The sequence below is a fragment of the Pocillopora damicornis genome, chromosome 4, assembly GCF_964200805.1.
Source record: "Pocillopora damicornis chromosome 4, jaPocDami1.2, whole genome shotgun sequence".
Lineage (NCBI taxonomy): Eukaryota > Metazoa > Cnidaria > Anthozoa > Scleractinia > Pocilloporidae > Pocillopora > Pocillopora damicornis.
This window is the reverse complement of record NC_142673.1, coordinates 23,585,580-23,600,692: the sequence shown is the minus strand read 5'-3', so window position 1 is coordinate 23,600,692 and position 15,113 is coordinate 23,585,580. Positions and strand designations below refer to the sequence as shown.

The 15,113-nt window shown below is 39.6% G+C and overlaps 1 protein-coding gene across 2 annotated transcripts in view; it reads right to left on the bottom strand.

Annotated features, from left to right (window-relative positions):
* Positions 1-351: 351 nt before the first annotated feature.
* LOC113683477 (kinesin-like protein unc-104) overlaps positions 352-15,113 on the bottom strand; it is a 33,273-nt gene continuing 18,511 nt past the window's right edge. For both annotated transcript variants that reach the window (XM_027200722.2, XM_089205029.1), the window contains 28 exons: positions 14,372-14,457; positions 14,047-14,115; positions 13,448-13,608; positions 12,854-12,973; positions 12,165-12,283; positions 11,454-11,548; positions 10,416-10,570; positions 10,206-10,299; positions 9,416-9,534; positions 8,783-8,826; positions 8,572-8,608; positions 8,272-8,343; positions 8,107-8,173; positions 7,784-7,868; positions 7,015-7,186; positions 6,887-6,938; positions 6,620-6,702; positions 6,484-6,525; positions 6,296-6,354; positions 5,725-5,870; positions 4,990-5,232; positions 4,665-4,715; positions 4,179-4,294; positions 3,317-3,389; positions 2,523-2,570; positions 2,372-2,431; positions 1,691-1,815; positions 352-1,162 (listed from right to left, as the gene is read on the bottom strand). In XM_027200722.2, the coding sequence (XP_027056523.2) occupies positions 1,126-1,162; positions 1,691-1,815; positions 2,372-2,431; positions 2,523-2,570; positions 3,317-3,389; positions 4,179-4,294; positions 4,665-4,715; positions 4,990-5,232; positions 5,725-5,870; positions 6,296-6,354; positions 6,484-6,525; positions 6,620-6,702; positions 6,887-6,938; positions 7,015-7,186; positions 7,784-7,868; positions 8,107-8,173; positions 8,272-8,343; positions 8,572-8,608; positions 8,783-8,826; positions 9,416-9,534; positions 10,206-10,299; positions 10,416-10,570; positions 11,454-11,548; positions 12,165-12,283; positions 12,854-12,973; positions 13,448-13,608; positions 14,047-14,115; positions 14,372-14,457 (2,630 nt within the window). In that variant the 3' untranslated portion in view covers positions 352-1,125. The remainder of the gene's footprint in view (positions 1,163-1,690; positions 1,816-2,371; positions 2,432-2,522; positions 2,571-3,316; positions 3,390-4,178; positions 4,295-4,664; positions 4,716-4,989; positions 5,233-5,724; positions 5,871-6,295; positions 6,355-6,483; positions 6,526-6,619; positions 6,703-6,886; positions 6,939-7,014; positions 7,187-7,783; positions 7,869-8,106; positions 8,174-8,271; positions 8,344-8,571; positions 8,609-8,782; positions 8,827-9,415; positions 9,535-10,205; positions 10,300-10,415; positions 10,571-11,453; positions 11,549-12,164; positions 12,284-12,853; positions 12,974-13,447; positions 13,609-14,046; positions 14,116-14,371; positions 14,458-15,113) is intronic.

Below are 15,113 nucleotides of genomic sequence, written 5' to 3'. Positions count from 1 at the left end.
GCTTTAACGTCACTGGACATATCTGATCGTCATTTCACTTTCCTGACCGTTACCAGACGTTTTTATCAGTCACTGGACGTACTTCGTAACCGTCTTCAGTCGTACCTGATTAACACTATGTGTGCTTTAACGTCACTGGACGTATCTGATCGTCATTTCACTTTCTTGACTGTTACTGAATGTACTTATCAGTCACTGGACGTACTTCGTAACCGTCTTCAATCGTATTTGATTAACACTGTGTGTGCTTTAACGTCACTGGATGTATCTGATCGTTATTTCACGTTCTTGACTGATACTGAACGTACTTGTCAGTCTTTAAACGCGTGACCACAACTAAGTGTAATTCGTCATCACTACATTTATTTTGTTTCCTATACCTTCATTTATTGAACCTTTCAACAGTTATCTTTTCTTTTATTTAATTTAACACTTTTCTAACTTTTTCAATATAAAAAGCGCAAAGAAAGATTGTTATTGTCGTCACTGTTCATGCACAGTGCCGGCTTGAATGAAACAATTTGCATCTCCATAAACAAACCCCCCCCCCCCCCCCCGCCCCTTATTATTTATCTAGAAATTTCAACCACAAGTATCCCTTCAATTTATCGGCGGTTCTCCGCCAGCCAATTATAACTTGAAAATATAAATATGTAAGCCCACGAAGGCTATTGATTCCATTCACGGAACATTCTATGGATACAATTATGAAAAGATGCACTTTTGTCTTCAGCACCAGTTACAAATAAACGTATTTTTCAAAATGAAAACTTTTCGGTTGAAAGAGGTACCCGGATAGGGACATTACCAAATTGACATTTTTTTCACACCATTACTAGTATTAAATATAGTCACAGGATTCTAATTTAATATATTAAATTTACCACGTATTAAAAACTTCTGAACTCTAGACCCCTTTGCTGTTACTCAACCGTCATATTCAACACCAACACTTCCGTTATTTACGCTACACTTGACGAAATGACATGCCCCTCTCGTGGCGAAGATGCCATACATATCTTTACACACAGCATCCTGACTTTTGAGAAGTTTATCATTAAATCTCCAAGTTTTGATGAATAACGAAAATTTCTTAAGACATCACAATCTTTTACACGCGCACCATCATTTGTGTCCATGTTTTGAACTTCCTTTTCTCGACCTGTGAAGTTAGGAGAGTCAGTCACTTAACACCAGACATACCTCATTTACACGAAAACCGGTATGGACCACGCGCGTGTGTCCGGATTTACGTTATATCAGTTACGAAGGACGCACACCCACAAAACTACTGCTCCCTGAGGTTTCCTCAATGTACGAAAGGATTTCAAAATTGCCCCGATTTTTTCTACGGACCCGAGTTCCTCTTAGTACCAGTGGAAACCCTACTATAGGGTGATTCAATGAGCAGATCACTACGGACTTGATATAAAGACAAGACCCATATTTTGGGTCTTAAGTTGATTAATGGGGGGGGGGGGGGCGGCGGCGGCATAAATAAACCCTTCTCTGTATCCACAAGGGGTGGGAGAAGCACAAGACCGTCTAGGCCCACCCCACACAGAAGTTTGTGAACACGCAGCTCTTTTCTCCAAAGCTCCTTAAGTAGAACTGCGCGCAAACGAACAGACCCCTTTGTGAGTTCTTGAAATTTATAGTAAATGAAATTCAGAAATACACGGTGAGATACCTCAAACTGCCAACTAACAGAGGATCGAGCGCATACAGCCAGTCATAAGCATCTTCCTCTTTCTCCGTTGTATTACGTACAAGAAATCTGCAGTGTCTTGTACGGATTGAGAATACACTTAATGACTGAAAAAGATTGAAATAAAGTTCCAGTTACAAGATTTACAAGATTTGCTTCGTTTTATTCCTATGAGAAAACAGAGGACTGCGATCATGCCACAAACACGGGCTTTAACATCAAAACTTCTTGTTATCAGTTCAGTACAATTGTTGCCTTTGAGGCGGTTTCAATTCACTGTCATAAAAATAAAACGTAATTACAAATACCTACCATAACATAAATTTGCACCATCATAAGCCAATGAGGAGTCAAAGTAAAAAACAGGTAAACCACCAAATGCGCAGGAAAACACGGGCAAAAAAGTTACGTTTAGTTTTCGTTTGGCGTCTGAATGGTTTAGAGCATGGCGCGAGTTTTTAGACCAATCACAAACCAAAGAAAGAGAACCAAAGAAATCCCGGATTACTTTGACACTCAATTCGCAATTGGTTGGGAAGTTTACTACCTTAAAACCTAGAGTCTCACGTTGCTACAGTATACCCCTCCTCCCCCCCCCCCCCGCCCCCCCCAAAAAAAAAACAAAAAACAAAAAACAAAAGACAAAAAAACACTAATTCTCACCACAAAGTATTCTGGGCACTCCACTTTAGAATGTTTCAAGTTGATCAGAAACTGTTCAACCTGTAATCAATCAAAATCAAGGATAACTGAGGGGAACTAAGGTTTTCAATTTCAAGTCACTTAAATTATATTTCTGGAAGAGTTCACTCACCGGGTCACCTTCCTGGCGATATAGAAGCACGTAAGGTTTCCGAACAACCTGAAATGAAATAAAATAAATAAATAAAACAATAAAATATGGAGCCTCAGCACGCGAACGCAGAAATACGCCACGATCCAAAATGGTTTGCGCAGGTTTCGTCCCTTCAAAGCTTCCACCCAAATAAGTATAATACTTCGCTTTCAATTCTGTCCACGCGGCTACACCGCCACAGCGATTTATCTACCATTACCAACCGAGGGTTGTTAAATAAAACAGTCGCTCCTCTTGTCCACCGACAAGGCACAACAGTTTCTTAAGAAACAAATAACCTCGAACTAGTGGAGGCAAAACCACAATCTGACACGTGCACAAACTGTTTAGAAAAGAAGACACTCAAGACGTGGTACTTTTTTGAGGGCTTTTGCTACACGTGAACAGGGTATAGATGGTGTTGTAGTTAGCCCTTTAACTCCCATGAGTGATCAGAAGAGAATTTCTCCTTACAATATCAATACAACATCAACCAGATAAGTGATGAGAATAAAGAAAAATATCAATTTGGGGATAATAAGTTGATCCAATACTAAATTCTCTGAACTGGCATTATGAGAATTGTATGGTTGACAGTGAGGAGGATTACAAATTTGATCTGGGAGTTAAAGGGTTAACGGATGCTCGATAGCATATCAAGCAGACTCCTTCAAAGATTCCCTCTCAGTCGAAGAGATGCCTATTTCTTACTGGAAGCAAAACCATACAAGATGTAAAACAGTGCAAGGGTTGAAATGAGACTTTTTACTCACTACATAGCATTTGCTCCATCTACTGCTGCAGTCGTCCATGATGTGTAGGTACCCACGCTTGCTTGTCACCGGGCTGTGGATTACAAATTCAATGTCAAATCACGAGTCCTTGTTTTAAATTCATCAATATCGTTCTTTCATCATGAGCCTGACTTAAGTAACGCGATTTTCTTGTAGTTCGCCGTTCAACGTGGTAACAATGCTTGCGAGGTTTTCGAGGGGAACTATCTAAATTGAATAGCTACTGAAAAAAGACTTGTAATGGAAGGCCCGTAAAAAGTTACAATCGAGGAATGTAACAGAGACGATAATCAATTGGTGTGTTCTCGAATGTGTTCATACATTTTCTTTTCGTGATCCCCCTTTCAGTGAGTGATGAATTAATTACTTTATAATATTTTTTAACTAGCAAATCTTTGATGTCACTTTCTTCCTTGATACAGCCATCTTAATAAAAACTGTCTAGAACACAATCCGTTAATGGGGAACCGCTCAAATGCAGAAATCGAGGTAAAAAAAAAAATAGAACCACAGAACAACAATAAAAGAGACTTCTCGTTTAAATGGAAGTACAATATTTGGCCAAATGATAAAATGGATCAATGTAAGCATCTGAACAACTACGCACCTACCCCTTCTCTCACCCAACAACAGACAATTAATGACATGTTAGTTAATGTTGGGTTGAGGGAGGAGTAGGTGCGCAATTGCACAGATACATTTTTCTTCCTGAAGGACACTTTTAACGCTTTCAGAGCAACACTCCTGCTATTGCTAAACGAAAAACATCGGGGCCAGTAGTAACAATAATAACAATAACAATAATAATAACAAAACAAAATCATAGTGAGAAATTACTTACTTTTTCCTGACAAGCAACACATCTGGTACGTAATACTCCACTTTCGATTCATCTTCTTGTTCTTTTTCTTGTGTTCCTAACGCACTTACACTGCCCTCTGACGAAGGAGCTCGACTCTACGGACAGGAGAAACTCAAGACATATATTACAAAATACGAGAAAGAGAAATGGCTCTCTGTAGGTGTCTTGATATAGGGGAAACCCTTTAATTCCTTCTAAATAAGTTACGAGAATATGGTGTTAGACCAAGATTACAACTTCTACCTGAATCCTTTGAGTAATCTCTTCACCTGTTTGATGGATAATGTATGGCTATTAAAGGGAAAAGTTAAGTGTTAATCACCTCTGGGAGTTTAGTCTAACTATTAAGCGATACGCCGCAACTGTAACCCTGAGGACTGTCACAATTACATTAGCACCACCTGAATTTATCTCTTAGTAAAGAAAATACAGCGCGCCAAAGGTGATTATGCATAACTCACTCACCAAAGCTTTAGCTTCACACAAGTCCTTTCTCCACGTTAGGAGACGAAGACACTGCAAACCAACACGAAAAAAAGTCAAATCATGTTAAAAAGATGACTTCTATCGTAACACTTTATTTATCTTTTCACTAACAGCCTTTGCTACGAAGAATTTCCAGGAAAATTCTCGTGTTTGTGGAAGACGTCTTGGTAACCTCCGATAGAATCGTAGGCTCATTAACTACTTGCGCAACTTATCTCTCCTTTTAATTCTTTTTTTTAAGAAAGATGTTCGATCACATCAATGCGTTTATCATTAACAAAAAAGAAAAATAGGCATCCGTTACCTTTTTTATCAAGGTTTCTTTGACTTGCTCTGGGTTGACATCTCTTGTAAAACGCAGTGGCTTCCCAGCCGGAAGTGACGCAACTGATAGAAACGAGGAAGATAATGAAATAGAACCCAGGCTACTCCGGCTTGAATATGTACTACCGGCTGAGAAAATTCCCGGATCAACCAACACGTTGTCGGGACGGTCTGAGGACATGAGTGTCTCACCAAGGCATAGGATGTGACGAGCTTTACCAACCTGGAAAGAGCACGAAAGTAATTACCACAAGATTAGTTCACAAACGAGGAACTGGTCGTTGAAAGCTTGGACAAAGCCCACTGAAGCCGAAATGAATGGCTATCCAGGGCGCTCGTGTTAGAAACAAATGGAACTATCCGAGCGAAGGGACTGATATCAAACGGGAAAGAGTTCCAAAGTACAGATTGTGATAAGAGAGGTAAAGTCACGGCTATCACTTCAAAAGAGTTTGATATAACGCTACCTTCGCTCTAGGAAGTTTGAAAACTTGTTTTCGATTTGCGTTAGCTCCCAGTCATTACCTACAAGCCGCCTTACAAATTTAATTTCATTCTGCATCAGGTCTTAAGCAACGATTCCTTCTATCAGACCTTAGTCCGACTTAGTCTCTGCTGAAACCAGCGTCTTCGCGTTTTGCACTACCTTTTAAACGTCGCTGAGCGAAGCGCATGCGCGAAACCTGAGTAGCCGGCTGTGGCTAACAGCTCTTACCTCCTGAATTCTCTCCAGTTTGTCTAAATGTGACTGATGTTCATCAAGGAGTGATATCCCTCTCGGTTTCCATTCTCCAAGGTTTTCTTCTCCTCTCACGTAAATACTCGAAGTGTCGATCACGGCTCTCTTCTTCGTCTTCATTACTACACAAACAGGAACATACTTCGATCACATTAACAGCCTCCAAGCAAGGATACGGGAAGAGACAACATGGTTTGTTGGTGTTGGGGAACGAGACTCACTCTGATATATCAGAATTGAAAAAGCGAATCGGTGGATAGAGCATTGCTTTACTTTCTGTCGGTAATTCAAAAGCAAAATAATCACTATAGCCAACGGAGAAAAAAAAGCAAGTTTGGAGGGAATCAAAAAGAACTCAGAGCAAATACATGTAAACTGCCTGAAATGCCGTAAAACATGACAGAACAAATCAAAATTGCTTCCAGTCTGATTGAGAGCTAGTACAAAATTTCTGAAAACTTCTAGCTCGGTAAGGAGAAATTTAAAGTAAAGCAATTCCTGAATGGTTTCGAACCTTAATTGAAAATTCCCTAACAAAGTTACTTACATTGACCGTGCTCATCAGCGGGATGGAAAACCAGCTCAAAAATATCGCTGAGTTTATCACTGCAAAAAAGGACAAGAACAATCGATTACATAAGTTAACACTCAACATAAAAGTATTACTGAGATTACAGAAATTTAAAAAAAATTAAAGCAGTTTCCTACACTGCAAACGCTGATACAGAGACTTACTTTTCAGGACGTCGCGAAGAACCGAACAAACTCCAAACAGACCTGCAATTCAACAAAATAAACTCTCGATAAGACTAAAAATGAAGTCCTGAATGTTGAAGAAACAGAAAAAATTACAATTATATAGTTTTCTTACCGTGAGGAGGTTTTTGAATCCCTTCCAAACACGCAAACAGGAATATCCTTTGTGAGACATGAAGTCTGGCAACAGTTTTCGAGCTGCCGGTGAAAGGAATTCATGAGTAAAAAATTGCAAGAATCTTCGCAACTCGTGGGATGACATCTCAACGAGCACCAAGTAACGATTTCCGTTTATTTGCCAAAGAAGTAAAACTAAAGTTAGTCACTGTACTCCAAGTTAACTACACAAATTCCAATTTTTAAGAAGAAAAACAAAACCAACCTCAAGGTACGCAGATATGGTAACGAACACAAGCTCTCCAGGCGGAGTCACCCTGCAAGGTGGCATACATGAATTAGGTAAGGTTAATGAGTGTCAAGACCAACTTACACACAATTCCAGCGGTTTACCTGTTCAGTAAAATGGAGTTATGAAGTGACGAGTCCCAGGCTGCTTCAAATCTAAACACGCATCTGTTTTCATCCGGGTGGGACTGGACTTGGGGTGACAGCACGTTCAGTGAAACAGTATGAGTTGAACTTTCCCCTGCAGGGGGAGGGGTGAGAGCTGTACGTACACGACCTGTAAGGCAACCAATAAACTCAGGGTAAGTCTCTCACGCGCCCTTTGATCTTATTTCAATCATCGTTGAACAAAGTAGGAAGTCCGTTGAGGCAGCAGTGAGGATGACCACAAAAGAAAAACTAAGGCTAGTAATTAATCTCTTTTACTATTAGATAAACTGTTAATAGTTATTAAATACCGAGTTTTACACAATTTGTTGGGAAAAATATGACTTATGAGTAAGAAGTTCTTTATCCACCTTACATTCCTAGCTCAGCCTAAGCCATTTACTAGGGCCTGTTGTCCAGAAATCGCATACCGAGAAAGTACTGGGGAGCTTTTCGATTGAATGTCGAAAGTCATCAATGATTGCTTTAGTTTTCCTAAACTTCGTTATGTTAATGGTTTAGGAAACTCTCACCACTATTACGACTAAAAGCTATACGACTTGGTCACTTGAGTTTTCCGGCCAGTTCCAAGTATTTACGTTAAGTTATTAGTTGTTCGTCGAGATATTTCCATTTGCTCTCTTTGGCCGCGGTCTTTGTTTAGGTTTTTGCTTAAAAGCACTAAATCGAAAAGGCGTCATATCGCATGAATAAACAGCTCACTTACCCACAGCAAGTTCTGTGACTTTTCTGATTCTGATGTCCATAGAGTTCTCGTGAATTATTGTAACAACAAGACGCCTTTGAATTCCCTGGAAATGAAGAAAAAAAAATCCTAAGTCAAAGCCTGTTCATCAACACCATCGCTCTGTGAGAAAATTTGCACTGAATAATCTCATTATAAACAAGGCTACTAACAAATTTACTAACAATGGTTATTATCTTGAATTCCCATACCTTCCTCGGGTCTGCAAACGATGTCGAAGTTGTTAAGTGAGAGGCATAAATCACGAGAAAATTTTGTTACGCCTAAGTATTAAAAAACGATACCTGATGAAGAAGGAACACTCCACCACAAGGAGTGTCATTTTTACGCCTCACAACACAAGGAAAATAGCTGAAAACAAGAAAATTATGGTGGGTTAGGAATGTTCCTTAGGAAAAAAAAACAGAAATATCTATTTAGTTAAACCTAGATTGGATTTCAAAACTTACTCTCCAGACGGTGACATTTCGAAGACCTCAACCCAGACCAACAAATCAAACTTAAGAGTTCCTTCTTCGTCACTATAAAAGAAAGAAAAAAAGGTCATACACAACACTTCATTTTGTGTGTTCAGAAAACAGGTTCAACGCCATTTGAAGAACCATAAAAAGGAAACAATTAGTACAATGCACTTCGCTAAACAATTGAGTCCAGAAAAATTGTAACGAACTGTTTCTACAACGCAAAGACAAGCGACAGTTTTAGAACGGTGTGCGTCAACTAATACTAAGGTATTCACATTTCCTTACCAGGGTTGATATGGCAAAGGTACGGCAGGAGAAGATTCTAAAACAGGAAAAAAAACACAGCGATCTTACATAGGTAATCGATATTCCACTGGCAGAAGCTTGTTGAGCAATGTACCACAGTTTTAATCAAAGAACAGATGATATACTCATGAAAAAAAAAAAAACAAAAAAAACCCCGAAGAAAAAGAAGTGGCACGGAGTCATTTGTTACCTTTCAGATATTTAGAACTAAATTCTCCTTCCTTCACTATGGCCCTGACAGAACAAAAATAACATACAACAATGAAAGAACACCTTCTTAGTTATGAATCTCCACTTCACTAAAGAAGAAGTTACTCGCGCCCACTCCCTTATCTTTCTCCAAAATACTAAGCAGTTAAATTAATTCAAGAGGGTTTCATTTGTAAAAGTCTTAATGGTTTTAAAGGATAGGACACTTTCAACATTTGGTGGGTTTTGGCTGTTTGCGGGGCGCTTGTCACATATCAATCCAGCAATGATCCAACTCGTCACAGAGTTCCCAAAAGCTCAATGGTAGAGCATCAGGGTACGGAATTTCATTATCTGTGGGTCGAGCGCTCGTGGGTGACTACGATTTCTTTTTGTCCCACGCTCGTGACAAAAAGTACAACAGCTTTTTTTGCTAAATTTACTCGGTTCTTCTCACAGATCGCCGATGCTCTACTGCCACACGTGCCCTCAAATGGACATACCATCTGGGAAGCATTTCTAGCCCAGAAAACATAGTATTTAACCCATAAACAACAGAAAAGGTTAAAATATAAGACTCTGTATTCTCATTACTTGAACTGAAGTACTAAGGGTAATTTGCCCTTGACCAAACCTTGGAAGCTGCGCAGTTGACTGATGCTGTGGGTGATGCTGATAGTGGCCGAACACTTCAACCTGCAGGGGCCTGGTGCTGATGTAGTCTATGAACTCTCTTGTTACCACAACTCCAATCTTATAAGGAATCAAAGAACAGGAGTTGAAAGTGATGTTATAAAAAGGAGAAAACGCCTGTGAAACCTGCTCTATTTTCCTGAAAATTTCAGTCAAGAACAGCTATACTATCAAGGCTGCCAGGTTTTTGAAAGCAACAGGAGCTAACGAAAGATGACTTTGTAATGTATAGGGCTACTGTTTGTCTTACGATGTGATCAATTCCGATGTGCATCGCGAAGTTTCGATTGGATACGGCTCATCTTCTTCAGGCAATATGGTCGAACTGTACACGATAAGAAAAAATACTTCCATTCTAAAATAGTAATACTAGACATAAGCTTTTCCCCAGTTATACACGGATGTCCAACTATGTCGTTAAGTTTTCATTGAAAGAAACATTTATCAGACTACGAGCAGTCTCCTTTTCGGCGAAGTTCACCTCGCGAGTCCAAAAAAATCAGCGAAAAATAGGGCCCCGCGTGGAACTCTGCCGGAGAGCGAGGTGCTTTTCTACCAGAGTTTCCCGGGACGCACAAGCCACCACTTTTTTTCGTTGACTTTTTTGGCCTCGCGCGATGGACTTCGCCGATAAGGAGGGACTGTTCACAGTCTAGACATTTACAAGAAGAGTCAAGCCAACATCGACGAAGTAGACACATAGTCGTCAAACTATCATGCAATTCTAATACCTTTTGATTATAGTAGAAACCCAGAGGACTGCCATTTTGTTTGTTGGTAACGGGCTCCGTGGAAAATCCTTCATCTTCTTCACTGCACAAAAACCTACAAATAACCAAACCTCGTCACCAAAGCCAGCAGGCTATTTTTTTAATTTTTGGAAATACCTAAACGCATGTTTGCAAATATTTTTTACTCGAGACACAAATCTTACAGTTCACCTTATTTGACAGAATACATCCGTGTATTGAGTTGGAATCCCTTGAGCCTGCTTTACAGTGATGCTAATCACATAAGGCTGGCCGACATGAAGTGTCCCCTTGGAAAATGGAGGTTCCTGCACCTCGTCTGCTTCAACCGCTTCTTCTACTTCCCGCTGAAGAATTCAGATACATCATAGTTTGCAATTCGTGTTTATCAGTCTTCTCCACCCCAAACCATGTTCATTCTTTTGTGCTTCTTTTCTGACCTCTTTGAGAAGTAGTAGAGGCTCCGATGGGCTCTTAACCCTTTAACTCCCATGAGTGACCAAGACAAGATTTCTCCTTACAATATCAATACAATATCAACCAGATAAGTGATGAGAATAAAGAAAAATATTAATTTAAGGATAATTAGTGGATCCAATACTAAATTCTCTGAACTACCATTATAAGAATTGTATGATTGACAGTAAGAAGAATTACAAATTTGATCTGGGAGTTAAAGGGGTTAACCGAGCAGATGGATCAACGGAAATGTGTAATGGACAAAACAGATTTCTGTATTAATCCAAAATGGCGTAAGTGATAACGATATTACCTCATGCTGCTCTCTGATTGGTTAAGGGACCTAAGGGAGCCCCTGTGAATAGTTCTTTGGTGTTAGTTTACCCCGTTCACAGGAAACTTTCATTTCCAGATTTTAATCTATTCAAAGGCCATTCACTAAGAAGCAACAGCGGCTCTAAAGATAGCTCAGAAAATTTAGGAGTATTCGCTCAAAAGTATGATTTTGAACAAAGCGTGACATGGGAGTAAAGGTTGGCTGAGACATCCTCGTACTTTTCTCAAAGATGATAAATGAAAGAAGGCAAGTGTATCATCCGAGTCGGTTCGACAAGACTCTGTACTTTACTGACTAAGAGAGCGACATGATACACAGATTTCACTTCGTGGAGTACAACTGCAAACACATAAAGTCACGTTATTCAGTTACACTAACTAGAAACACAAAGTTAGGAGTCTAATTAAAAATATTTATTGCAGACCATGTTTCACCTCGTTCTCACTCTTCTGTTCGTGATCATCAGAAGGAAATTCTAACCACAGTACCCAAGAGCGACCCGTTTCGTCTACCTGCCAAGTGTCATGATCTGCGAAAGAAACAAGGTAGGCATTCAGAACCGTTCTGAGGTCAACAGGCTCAGTCTCCTTATACCTAACCATTGGTAAATCCGGATCAATATCAGTATCTGGTGAACTGACCACCTTCCCCTCCCCTCAACAACAGTCAATTGAGAACAAGTTAGGGTTAATGTTGGGTTAGGGGAGGGGTAGGTGGGCAGTTGCCCAGATGCTGATATTGATTCGTAAAGCCTCCCCGGATTTCCGTAACACGAAGCTCCTGCTCTCCCTTTCGTGCGAGCAGATTTCCATAAGCGCTACAGCACGACCGACGGAGCCTCGAGAGACAAGTAGGCTGGAAAAGCGAGCCAAACCTAAGGGTGGGGGGGGGAAGACTGGGGGTTAGAGGGGAGGAGGAAGGGCTCTCATTTCGTGCCAACCTGCTTCGCTCGCCAGCTCATATCTAATGGCTTCGCTGCTGGTGTGGAAGCCTTTTTGAGAGAGCCTGGGCATTGTGTGAGTAAAGTGTAATCTCCAAGAACAAGACATGATGACTCTTATCCATTGAAACTTAAGGTTTAAATCTAGGAAGACTAAAGAAGGTCAACCTAAAACAACTGCTTTTTTATAAGTATGATTGCGTACCAGTGCATTGCTGAATGTTGATGGATAGATTTCCTTGTATATCCCCCAGTTCACTCACAATCGGCACCGTTTGCTCCAATGGAACACCAAACACCAAGTTACTCAGGTATACAAACGATCTGTTGCCAAAAATGATGCAGACAAAAAGCTTTCTGAAGGTCCTCGACTCTTAAATTGATGTCTATTATTGTATACACTGCAGTGTCATACAAGGTTTACAGCCTTAAGAAAAAGCGGTAACTGCACACGTGTAAAGTTATGCTAATATTTTATGCGTTTGTTTGATTTGCAAACACTCGCCTTTCGCGCCACTCTGTCAGGTTGATGAATGAATGGCAAAGCGTTCATCACTCTCAATCCAAGGCCCTACGGTGTTTATATAATAAACAAAAAAATATTTGGTTGCTTGTAGATATGGAATGTCTCTTCTCGTGTTCAACTCGAAGTCTTACTCATTCGTTGCACTCACTAGTGAGCTACCGGGGTTGAACATTAGAGGAGAACTAGAATCCCATATCCATGCGCACCAATGTTTTATTCTCAAGGGTGGAATTTTTTCCCTAAAATAGTTGATTTTAATGATTTTATTTTCTCTTTTATTTTTGTCTATGGAGAAAAAATTATTTAACAAATTTTTTAAAACTCTTAGCTGCAGGAATAACTTAAATCAAAAGCTAGAGCTAAAATACCTCCCAATCAGTCTAAACCATGGTAGTGAGTCGTAGAAAGGATCAGCAGAGTCAAAGGAGATTTTACTATTGGTTTCTGCGGCGGTGTCATACAAAAAGCGCATGTCTTCCAGTCGGTCCCTAGAAGTCGCAATGAAAACAGCAGAGAGGTAATACCTATTACTACTTAGGTTTAGAAACAACAAAGAGTTTCTTACATTGGAAGATTCTACATTTCATCAAAAACAAGGTTTGACATAGACAATCAAGTGACATTTGATGAGAACCTTACTCTTAACAGAGGCAACGAATTATAACAAGCCCCTTGCAAAACGTTGTAGAATAGGAAAGAAAATTTGTGTCTGTCAAAGTACCAAAATACACTCTACCAAAAGGAACCCCTCTTTAAGAGAGAGAGAGGTATAAATTCTCTCGTAACACTAGGACGAAAAAACAGATTTTCGTGAAAGGCTAACATGATTCCTGTTAGAAAGGGAGTCAACTTCCCAGAAAATTTGTGTCCAGGGACTGGTCCAAGAAACAACTGCATAAGTTTTATTATTTGTGGTATTTGTTAAAACAACAATTTTGATTGTGTTTTGACCGAGTCCTCACCGTAGCTTTCCAAGCGACCAGAAGTGTGAGGCGCCATGTTTCATGTCTTTGACCTCCACAGCCAGTACGGTGGGGTTATCCTTGTGTTTGACATCACTCAAAAGAAACGATGGAAGGGGAGTATACAGTGTGTCTGTTAATAATGTGAATTGGAATTCCACCTAAAACGATAGATAAAGTTTAAGTCTTCACTGAGGACCTTGTGGAGTTGAAATCAGCTTTGAAAACGTTTTTCCCATTTAAGATAGTGTGCAACGACCGAGGAAAACCCTGTTGCACTGATTGGAAATCTTAGTCCTTTCAAAATAAAGATCGCCGTAAAATACAAAATAAAAAAAAAATCCTACTGTCGTTTGCTAAGGGCTATGGCGAAAAAGATAAACCAATGATAAAAACTCAGAACAAGGTCGCTATTTCACCCTTTCACCCTTGAATTACACATTAAGGTCAGGAGAACAAACGAAATGATTACCAAATAAAGAAACTCTTGATTGTTAAACAAATTCTCCTTTTCAGAACCTTAGGAAATGTATGGAGAACAGTACGGAGAATATGTTTACCGATATTAGGATGCAAAGGGTTATGATTCAAGGTTTTACCTTCTTCCTCAACTCTACGCTGATGGCGTTTGCTTCTTTCAACAGTACTGCATGACTCAACAAGGCATCCTGAAATCCAAACAATGATTACAAAGCTCAAATTAATGTATACAGCAGTAATGAATAGCCTCTTATTATTAATAAAAGCCTCTTTATTATAAATCTTTCAAGCATTTTATGCCAGAGAAAAGGAAAGAGAACCTAACTTTCTATTCTCTGTCAGTCAGAGAAACTGGCCTAAACTTAAACTTTGTATAATTTTCTTCTCTTATTCCATTTACATGTAAATAAAGATTGCAAGCAGCTATTACATATTCAAACCAACCCTGAGTGATGTGCATACGTAACATCTCCACTTGTCAATCACCACTTCCGCTAAGTTGAGTTCGCGTTCGGTCAGCGGGCTCTCGCCTGTAAGAAATTAAATTTCTTGTTAGTTACGTTTGCTCTCTTAAGAGGTTGCCATCGCAACAGATTCTAATGTTACTCACATTTAGTAAGTGAACTTTATTTAAAACAGGGTGGCCCATTCAGCTACAAGGCTATTGTCCAGAGGGGCCCTGTATACGCCTAAAATCATTACAATATTATAATCAATTACAACAAACACTTGTAGTCTAAAAATTTGTGGACTAAGAAAAACTAAAAAAGAACAAAAACAAAAACAAAAATACAATATTTATAGTCGGATTCTAGTAAACACTTGTAGGCTGTACAACAAATTTTTTGTGGTTCTAAAAACAGTTCGAGTGTTGACAACAGAAAAGTGTTGCGAGCCACATCACAAAAGTGTTTGCCCAAATCTACTTGCAAATATTTTAACTCTGCTGCAGGAAACTCGCAGACACCCACAGGACTTTTTCCTTCTTCTTCTTCAATCTAGGTGACAATCTAAGAATTGATATAAGGGACATTTTGGTCTCAAGTTTTCAACACGAACGTGTTCTTGTCCTTGTTTCACTCAATTTCGCCAATCTTCCTCGTCCTAGGAGGGGCACAGGCCTCAACCCTAACAAGTCAACATGTGTTACAAAAATTGAAGGAAGGTAGTGAGAAAGTATAAGAAA